This window comes from Aphanomyces astaci, assembly GCF_000520075.1.
Source record: "Aphanomyces astaci strain APO3 unplaced genomic scaffold supercont1.16, whole genome shotgun sequence".
Lineage (NCBI taxonomy): Eukaryota > Oomycota > Saprolegniomycetes > Saprolegniales > Verrucalvaceae > Aphanomyces > Aphanomyces astaci.
Window position 1 is genome coordinate 5746 of NW_009798279.1, and position 9219 is coordinate 14964.

General features: G+C 49.5%; 5 protein-coding genes and 1 non-coding gene across 9 annotated transcripts; 4 read left to right on the forward strand and 2 right to left on the reverse strand.

Moving 5' to 3' along the window:
- The first annotated feature begins 492 nt into the window (after window positions 1-492).
- Window positions 493-563, forward strand: H257_07520. The gene has a single exon. It is a non-coding gene; the product is annotated as a tRNA-Gly (tRNA).
- Window positions 564-679: 116 nt separating this feature from the next.
- Window positions 680-2303, reverse strand: H257_07521 (hypothetical protein). 4 transcript variants are annotated; one of them, XM_009833075.1, is made up of 4 exons: window positions 1817-2303; window positions 1467-1766; window positions 1220-1416; window positions 680-1120 (listed from the first exon to the last, which is right to left on the reverse strand). In XM_009833075.1, exons 1-4 carry the CDS (start codon window positions 2213-2215, stop codon window positions 853-855), a joined length of 1164 nt encoding a protein of 387 aa, XP_009831377.1. In that variant the 5' UTR covers window positions 2216-2303; the 3' UTR covers window positions 680-852. The 4 variants fall into 4 exon arrangements, with proteins under 4 accessions (XP_009831377.1, XP_009831380.1, XP_009831379.1 ...); XM_009833078.1 differs by having other exon boundaries at window positions 680-1416; XM_009833077.1 differs by having other exon boundaries at window positions 1220-1766.
- Window positions 2304-2822: 519 nt separating this feature from the next.
- Window positions 2823-3047, forward strand: H257_07522 (hypothetical protein; the record flags this gene model as incomplete). The annotated part of the gene is made up of 1 exon (XM_009833079.1): window positions 2823-3047. The coding sequence occupies one exon, from the start codon at window positions 2823-2825 to the stop codon at window positions 3045-3047; it is 225 nt and encodes a 74-aa protein (XP_009831381.1).
- A 6-nt stretch (window positions 3048-3053) lies between these two features.
- H257_07523 (hypothetical protein) lies at window positions 3054-3536 on the forward strand (the record flags this gene model as incomplete). Its single annotated transcript, XM_009833080.1, has 2 exons — window positions 3054-3185; window positions 3231-3536. The coding sequence occupies 2 exons, from the start codon at window positions 3054-3056 to the stop codon at window positions 3534-3536; spliced, it is 438 nt and encodes a 145-aa protein (XP_009831382.1).
- Window positions 3537-4343: 807 nt separating this feature from the next.
- Window positions 4344-5071, reverse strand: H257_07524 (hypothetical protein). The gene has a single exon (XM_009833081.1). It carries the CDS (start codon window positions 4912-4914, stop codon window positions 4423-4425), a length of 492 nt encoding a protein of 163 aa, XP_009831383.1. The 5' UTR covers window positions 4915-5071; the 3' UTR covers window positions 4344-4422.
- A 1133-nt stretch (window positions 5072-6204) lies between these two features.
- H257_07525 (hypothetical protein) lies at window positions 6205-6933 on the forward strand (the record flags this gene model as incomplete). Its single annotated transcript, XM_009833082.1, has 1 exon — window positions 6205-6933. One exon carries the CDS (start codon window positions 6205-6207, stop codon window positions 6724-6726), a length of 522 nt encoding a protein of 173 aa, XP_009831384.1. The 3' UTR covers window positions 6727-6933.
- Window positions 6934-9219: the final 2286 nt, after the last annotated feature.

The window sequence follows — 9219 nt, forward strand, 5'->3', positions numbered from 1 at the left end:
TTACCAATAATCATGGATCGTGGCACGGAACCAAGTTGTCACGGAACTGCGCCCATACGTATGTATACCACCTTCGTACGCACAGCCGACACTTGATCGGGTGCAGATTTCTCCACCTCTCGTGATGGATTGCCTAGCGTCACTGTAGTGTGTTGGCTCGTTGTTGGATGCAGGTACTGTACAAAATGTAAAGGACGCACACCATGGACGTGTACACCTAGCCCTGTATACACTTCACATATACTACGACCTCCTCAAACACACCAGTGAAACGGTCGTGTGGCCACTTCAAAATCGAACGCAACTTGATACTACGTAGTATTTTAATATCAACTTTGTTCCGGTGACATTTTGGGTGTGTAAGTTAGTCAAAATGCACGATTACATCCACTAACTACCTGCGGAATCAGATTGCAAATCCGGATTCTTGGTGCGTCCGAAAATGTACTTAGGGTTTGAGCGAGTTACGAGAGAATAGCATAATTTCACGAAGCGCTATTGGTTTAGTGGTAAAATATCTCGTTGCCATCGAGATGCCCCGGGTTCGATTCCCGGATGGCGCATTCCTTTTGCTCTGTCCGCCACACGTTTTTGTCACTAACGTAAGGGCTTGGTACCGTGATGCTTTTGGGACTCTTCGATGGAAGTGTTCATGTGGTAGATTCATGCAAACAAGAAATGAAGGTCGTGGAGTAGTATAGTACGTACTACTCCGGAGTACTACAAGTACTTAAGATAGGTACTGTACTGTACTGATGCTCTTTTCCATGGTCCTGTGGCTACAGTACCTCTGCCACTGACGAACATTGTTACCGCCACATTATGCAACTACCCCCTCGAGTTCATTTTGATTTACGAGCCCACAGTCAGCTCGGTTTGAACCCGTTCCAACACGGATCGAATGAGCGACCGGATCTGCACTTCCGACTCTTTGGACTTGGTCATGCAAAACTTACGAAAGGTTTCGTCTCTGTCGGGAAGGGGCACGTCGGTCAAGTCCAGCCCCATTTTCATCGCGACGGCCTCCATGCTACCCTCACCCGACGTCTTTAAATGCATCGCGCTCAGGGTTTTCACCCGACCGATCGTGCGCCCGTCGTCCGCCCGACGCAGGTCAAACCTAATACATTTCACGATGACAATCTCTCACAGCTGTCATTCATTCCATGTGGACATGCTGAGTATACGTTATATATATATATATATATACAGGACATACCACACCAACGACTGGCCGTCCCGAACAGGTACTCCGTCGTCGTCGCGCAAGATGTCGCGGCTTTGGAGCTGCCGCATGACCACGACACACCGGCCGGCCTCGTGGAAGTGCGCGACGACCACCGCGGCGGAGTCGCCGTCCGGCAGCTTGGCTTGCACAAGGACCGTGTTCTCGGTCCACTCCAACGATACCCCCACCTGTGTTTATTGTATCGTTGTTTAAATAAACTAACTGTATGGCGATTTACCGACGACATGTCTCTTGTCGACAACAGCTCGTGCAGGTGATACCGTAGCACGTACGCCGCCACCTCCATGGGCGCGTGCCACACGTATTGAGAGTAGTCGACAAAGTTGACCCACAAGTCGCTAACCGTGAGGTCACAGACCGAAAACTCGTTGCTGTCGAACGACGTGGGAAACGCTTGAAACGCGGCCGCCGTGTTGTGGTACATTTGCTGCGTGGCCCATTCCTTGGTCAGTTTTCGAATCGCGGGGTCGTCGCTGAGCATCACTTTCTCCCATCGAATGCTCGTTGGTGGTGTCGACTAGTCGGGTTGGTTGGGTAGCTATCTCCTAAGCGTACAAACACACGTACTGGGACTTTGTCGTTATGGGCCACCCACAGCTGCATGCGTGTAAGAAGGCTGCAGTGGCTTCGCAGCGTCTTGACCAGGTCTGCATTCTCGGCCAACGTCAAGCGAGTTTCGTGGCGAAACATAGCGGCAATGGCATGCCAAGACAACCCGCCGTCGCTGTCTTCAGGCGGTTGTCGGCTTTGCATCCGCCTGGGATTGACGCGTAGACGCAGCCGTTGGGCTTGTGTTTCCAGCTCCTCGGCCTGCTTTCGGAGTTGATGGATGTCGTCACGCTCTCGTCGTCGGTGGGACCGCTGCTTCTCACGAAAGTACGCGCGACGCATTAGCACCTTGTTGACGGCATCCAGGACCAGGCCGCAGTCGATCTCTTCAATCACGCTGCTCTCTTCTGTTTGCATGTTCAAATGCTTCTTGGCTCCATTGGGCTCTCAACATACGTCCCAACCAACATTCTCGCCTAGGGATTTTGATTCGCTAACCTTAAAATGTTGGTAACACATTTCACCAAGTGATCGTTTCATCACCATATTACAGTGTAACGTTAACAGTAAAGTTGTTTTTCATTCGTCCACGTCAAATCGTGGTGGTCGATCGTTGATATCCTACGTATGGGCGTGTGCAGTTCCGTGACAACTTGGTTCCGATACATGATTATTGGTAACAAACAATCACTCTGATATTATCAACCAATCACCTGCAATTTCATATCTGTTTCGAGAGGTAACTGGATAAAATCAAGTGGCTCGGAACTGTTTTCAGCCTAACGTTATGGTTATTTTCGTCATTTTCCATCAACACCAATACGAATTTCAACATGATTTTCAAGTTGTACGAACTGCATTAATTCTCTTTAAGAAACACTATTAATAATAGCAATTTCGAGTAATTGCAAGTCACAATCCAACGACATACACGGTAGTATCACTAGGAGTGCTTGTTCAGAGTGTATGTCAGAATCCAGCCTTACTGTTAGTGTCGTAGGGACATACTGTAGTGTCAGCCATGATGCTGCTTGAGGACATCGAGGGCGACTTGATCCTGGATGCTGTGGACAAAGTGCTGCAACGCCGCGAACACTTTCGAGAAAAGCAGCGGTCTCACCGACGGAGACAGCGAGACGAGTTCCTTTGGCTGCAGACGCAGGCGGCGGGCCTTGAAGCGTTGGCGACACGTCTGCGTCACATCGCGTGCTCAAATAATCGCCCGAAACACGACGACGGGTTGTTATAGCACGCCATGGCGGCCTTCCTTCGCGAAGACACCCGCTTGACCTTGGCTGAGAATGCCCACCTGGTCAAGTCCCTGCGTAGCCACCGCCGGCTTCTCGCTCCCATGCAAATGTGGGTAGCCCAGAACAACGCAGTGCAGGTTCAAGATGCACATTATATTGGTATGACACGACTTTGCATGTAGCTTGGGCCAACGACGTTGGTTCGATGGCACCAAGTGACGCTCACGGACGACCCCGTCTCGAGAAAACTGGTCAAGGAGTGGGCGATTCGGCGAATGTACCACAACACGGCGGTTGTATTCCGCGGATTGCCATCTTCGTGTGACGACGATGTATGCATTACATCGGTGGAGTATTCGCAATACGTGTGGGACGCTCCGTTGGAAGTGACACGTCGTAAATGCTGCAACACCACATGGACGACTTGTGCAATTTCGACCAATTTCGACCCTACTTCCGTAAAACTACAAACTATAGCCAACACGTAGTATATCCCCAGTACTGTCCATACATATCGTACGTACACAAGGACTGGACAGACAACATGCTGCTGCTACCCTCTTGATTGCTTAGTTCAACCAACCCGACCGGGGGGGTGTGGTGGCCGTGCGCCAGGTCCGAAGCGACACCCACGGAGCACCCCGCCACGACGCCCAAAGCTTGGTGTTGTACGTGGATGGCATTTCGTAGGCGAGGCCGTGCAGACGCCAGCTGTAGGTTTGACTTGCGCCGATTGCCGAATGGAGACACGTTGGCGAGGATGGCAAGCTTGGGCTCGATACAGTTTAAGGAAGGAAGCACGGCATCGAACTGGAAAGCTAGCCTCGAACGAAGTGGGGAGCTCAACGCCGACGAACGCGCGCACATCCAGTCGGTGGTTGACATGGTCTTTCGATCCAGATTGATGCAACTGGCGGGCATGGTGCCTGCCTGCCAGCGTAATCAAAAATCGATTGTGAAATGAAACCAACGCCACAGCTATAACGTGAATGAATCATATGCGAGCATACATTCAGTATTTCTTGTACGTGGAATATACTAACTACTTATACCTGATGATACAATGCAAACGCACATGTCCCAAATCACAGCTTGATACTTACTACCCCTCGTATCCATTGAGGTGTTTCAACTGCAACACCCGTACTGTCTGGCATCAGCAATTTACACTGGATGAATGTTGCAACATATACTTTGTAGTAAGGTTAACGTTACTTAGTAGTACTTGTTATAACGTTAGCTTCGAAGACACCAACAGCTCCTCCACAACCAGCCCTTTGTACTGGAACCTTACATATGTCAGGAAGACGATCGCATTCATTACGACGGATACAAGCAGAGCCAAAACAGCTCTCTCTCCCTTGGATCTAAATACTATGCTACACTAACGGGTTGGGCCAACTCGACGGCCACGACATCGATGACGGGCTTGGGTTGCGCCAATAAATATCCAAAGCGGAGGCGCAATGGCTCGGATTCCTTGAACACTGGCCTTTCAGCCTTTTGCAGCAGCAACAGCGCTTCCGCCTGGGCAGCGGCCGCCGCGCTGCCCTTCTTTTTGCCCTTCTTGGGCGCGTTGTTGTCGTCGTCGGCGGGTTTGTCCGACGGCTTGTTCTCCTTAGCGAACGTTAGCAGGCGGTCTCGAAACGTGTTGAACTTCTTCTTGCGCAACAGTTTCTTTTCAAAAATGTCGTCCAAGTTCTTGTACCCGCCAAAGTCGCGCTGGTCGATGATCTTGTTGGCGACAGCGTCGGCGAGGTCCAGCTCGGCAATGAGCTTTTCTTTGGGCGCCGAATTGAGAAACTTGAGCGCAAACGTCATGACCTTGGGTTCGACGTCGTAAGGCAGTTCAGGAACACACTTCATCGTGGTTGGCGTTGGTTTGTTGGTGGTTTGGGGGAGTCAATGCAAATTGAACAATGAGTTCTGGAACATCGGCTATACAGCCTTGGCAAAAACGCAGGGGTAGCCATATGGTTAGCCACGCTGCTGTCGTAAATCCTGCCACTCAGCAGCGCGGCTTTTATCACAAAGGCAACTTCAACGTGAAACGGAAAAGTTAGCGGCCACTTGAGATTTGCGTTTTCTCGCGACTCGGTCTGGAAAGGATGTGACATGGGCGTTTTGATTGGCTTGTTAGAAAACGAGCCAATCAAAACGCGGCTGGGGTAAATCAAACAGCAACTTCAAGGCCGCGCCCCTTGGCAGAATTTCCTCTACGTGACAGGTCGCTACGACTGGTGACGTGGCATAACGACTGAAGACTAATGTTGCTGTCGCGAAGTTGGCAGCCCCGTTGGAAGTTGGAGAACCTTTTGCAGCTGGTAGCTCGAGTTAGCTTTACAATGCGATGCAAAAGTACCTGGTACGTCCGCAGATCTATGTCGTACAGGGTGACAGTTCCACGGGTGGGACAACAGGCGGAATGACGTTGCGACTTTGCCAATACGGATCTTATAACTGCAGGTACAGTACGTAGTCAACTAAAGAATGTAGACATGTTTGTACCAGGAAAGAGCCGACTGGTTGCGTCACGGGTAGGGATGTGCCGTCGCTTTGTGCTTACTCGTATTAGAGGTAACGTTAGGTTCCATGTTGAACATAGCCCCCGCTAAACTCAAGTGACAATATGCAGAGCTCAGCCTCGCACCACCATGACGTCTGCGCTGGTTAAAATTGATTTCGTCCTTTTAAACTCTACGTAAAAGTGCAAGGTGACTGACTTCCCAAACAAGAATGCAAAGGTGCGATACACTGTATAGGAGCCTTCGTGCTACGGTATTGGGACGAGGACGCGCAAGGCCATGCACACCCTCGTCGAGAGAAACGTCAGACGTCGTGTTTATAGGCACAAAATAGCGCAACAATAGTAATACGAAATACTCGATGGAGAAAGGTTCACTACTTGTGTAACTTTTCTGACTAGGTTTCAGTATCCAGTAAGTAATTACTGAGTTTCGTTTTCGAGGATTAAAATCCAACGATATGATTGGTCCAATCTCAAACGCCCGTTCCAGTCGACGAATGAAATGGACGCGGTAGCTAGTCCCAGACGACGAACATGGGAACTTCAACTGCATGTTCTCAACCAAGACTAAAGTCTCATTTTCACTTTCTACATTGAACCCTTCCATCCCCCATCCCGCCGACCTTAACATGGTTAAAGCTGCCCCGGAACTGGCTTACGAAGTCGAGCCCAAAGTGATGACGTTTGCGCTCAAGTTTCTCAACTCGGCGCCCAAAGAGAAGCTCATGGTGGAGCTAGAACTGCCCGAATCCACAGCCGACAAAGTGATTGACCAGCGCGACTTTGGCGGGTACAAGAACCTGGACGAGATTTTGACCAAGAAGCTCATGCGCAAGAAGAAGTTCAACACGTTCCGAGACCGCCTCTTGAGCTACGCCAAGGACAACAAGCCGTCGGACAAGCCCGCCGACGACGACAACAACAACGCGAACCCGACATCGAAGAAGGGCAAAAAGAAGGGCGGAGCTGCCAGCGCGGCGCACGCCGAGGCACTGCTGCATCTGCAGAAGACAGAGAAGCCCGTGTTTAAGGAGACGGAACCGCTGCGATTGCGGTTTGGATATTTATTGGCCCTCCCCAAGGTGGAGAAGCCCGAGGAAACGAGCGAAGCGGAAGCCGCCGAGGTTGCGCAGCCCCTGATCGTGGCCTAGTCGTCGTGATCGTGTTGTGTGTCAACTTTGGTTGTAATCTACTTGTACATTTTTACTTCGTATCGTGGCAAGGTTGGATCTGGCGCATAGTGGCTGAAACTCATGTGGGGCTCTATCTCAACGCAGTACAAGACACAGCCCGTTGAGGGCTTTGTATCCATATTTAGTGTTAGGGTAACCCGGTAAAGTATAGTTTCATTCGCTTAAGTCCGGCGTTCCTTGAGAAAATCTGGATGCTTTTTAGCCAATCCACAAGGATATCATTTTTAGCCAATCCACATCGGGATCGTTTGTACCAGTCATTTGTTTGGATGATTCTGGTTGGCCAGAAAAGTGAAAGGCCACGGCCTCTTTTCATTTTCAATCTTTCCAACCAAGTGCTAGGTGCCGCCGTGGCGGCATGGATTAATCAGCCACTGGTTCGTTCTGTAACCTCCTGGCTTTCATGACCATGCAAGATTGTATGAGGCTCTTAATTAGCTTGTGAAAGGATACAGGATGTGTTCGCACGCCGGTGTTGTGTTGTCTGTTCCTTTCAGTTCTTGGAAGGAAATCCCAGGCAGCCACCGCTTTTACTCGCCAGTCTGGGCCCCGACATCTTTATTCTGACTAGTATGTACACGTATAGCTTTCTAAATGACGAGACAAAAATAACCATCTTTCGACTGAATGGTCTCCACCCAATGTCGAGATTTTGACCAATTTGTCTGATAGAACTCTAATCGATAGTGTATTTCGCATCCATCAGTAATCCATTCTCCATGTTACTAGTAGTTCGTTCATCTTGAACACCAGTTCGTACTCTTTCGACATCAGTTCGTGCATTTCGGACACGAGTTAGTTCACTTTCAACGCCAGTGCGGTCTCGGGCCACCTTACATGTGTCCAAGTTTGGGATGTTGACATTTGGGATCCATCAACTGCATAGCTAGCTGGGTTGATGGCACCTGTGAAAACGATGTTGATCGCACGATATAATCACTACTGTATCGCTCTGCTATCCTACAAAACAACACGTTTACACTGTTCACATGTCCGGTACAGCGGTCGGTGTCGATGTATTCCAGCGGTACAGTACTGTACATATTCATGCATGCTCGTCAGATTAGAAAGTCGGAGCTAACGTTACGTCAAATGATTTTACTAAGCCAACCATCGTTGTCAACAACATGTCCACCCCCCTGTCGTTGCAATGGCCTTCCAGTACTCCAGTGACGCACGGAGCTACGTGGATGCTCCCTCAACGGGCCATCGTCCTCCATTAGTGGAAAAAAGTCGGACAGGATATACAGGAACCAAGTGATCGTCGGACCGTTTGTCCGACTTTCTTGTTCGTTGTAATATTTATTATATACAAAAGCGAAGTCAAAACCAGACCCGAGAAATTAACAGAAGAAAGTCGGACCGAATGTCCTGTATCCATTGATTGGTTAAAAGTGCAATGACCTTGGCAGGTGAACAACATAAAGTTTTGCCTGCAACCCGCCAGCTAGCAACGACAGTACAGTACAGTACCTTAGAGCCTGGTACTATTGGAGGTGTGGAGCATCCGTCAGGGGGATCCTCCCTCTGGCGGATGCTCCACACCACCTGGCTGTGGTAGTAGTGGTTGGTCTTGCTCTGGTGGTCGTAGGATGAGCAGTAGTGATTGCTGTGGTGGTGGGTGTGGCTGTGGTAGTAGTGGTGGGTGTGGCTGTGGTAGTAGTGGTTGGTCTTGCTCTGGTGGGCGTAGGATGAACAGTAGTGATTGCTGTGTGGTGGCTGTGGGTGTGGCTGTGGTAGTAGTGGTTGGTTAGTACTCCACATCACCAGTAGTACCAGGCTCTAAGGTACTGTACTGTATTGTCGTTGCTAGCTGGGTGTACAAGATCATTGCGAGACTTGACCAAGAATCAAGGCAATATCTTGTGTGAGTGGAAGTTCGCGGTGCAGGAGCTCCAAAGCGTTTATAACAGCACGATTGGCACTGGTTTGGGTCGTCCCTACACCTCGGCCACGGCTATAGCTGCATTGCATTTGGCATATAATGGCCAATTTGCCATCATCCTGGTTTCACTGAACTTGGACGTCAGCTTCGTATGTTCCAAATGAAGATGGTCACATTTGCACGGCTGGCTAGAAAACGTAGACGTAATCCGGGTTTTTATGGCATTCCCGCATATACACCCTACTTAATGGATTGTACGGCACCCATATTTATTGGGCGTTACAGTATTTCTCAAAATTGTGGATGTAGGAGCACAATGAAGTCGGAATTCACAGACTGTGACCCCAAATGATGCAGCAAAAAAAAGTAAACGATAATTAGATCGAATTTAAGCCAATCAGAATTGAGTCGGATGAGATGTCCGACTTTATTCGATCACAACACAACGCTTTCATGACATTTGGGGCGTCAATAGTAGTACTACTAGTATTATGTGGCAACACAACTGCAGTGCTAGAATTGACAACCCAACTTTGTGAGTCCAAATCAAACCAACCATCGAAGAC

Coding starts and splice junctions, on each gene's coding strand:
- H257_07521 (XM_009833075.1), bottom strand. CDS start 2,215: ATGCAAACAGAAGAGAGCAGCGTGATTGAAGAGATCGACTGCGGCCTG. Junction 1,417..1,466: donor CGACAAGAGACATGTCGTCG/GTAAATCGCCAT, acceptor CAATAAACACAG/GTGGGGGTATCGTTGGAGTG. Junction 1,121..1,219: donor GACGGCCAGTCGTTGGTGTG/GTATGTCCTGTA, acceptor GAAATGTATTAG/GTTTGACCTGCGTCGGGCGG.
- H257_07524 (XM_009833081.1), bottom strand. CDS start 4,914: ATGAAGTGTGTTCCTGAACTGCCTTACGACGTCGAACCCAAGGTCATG.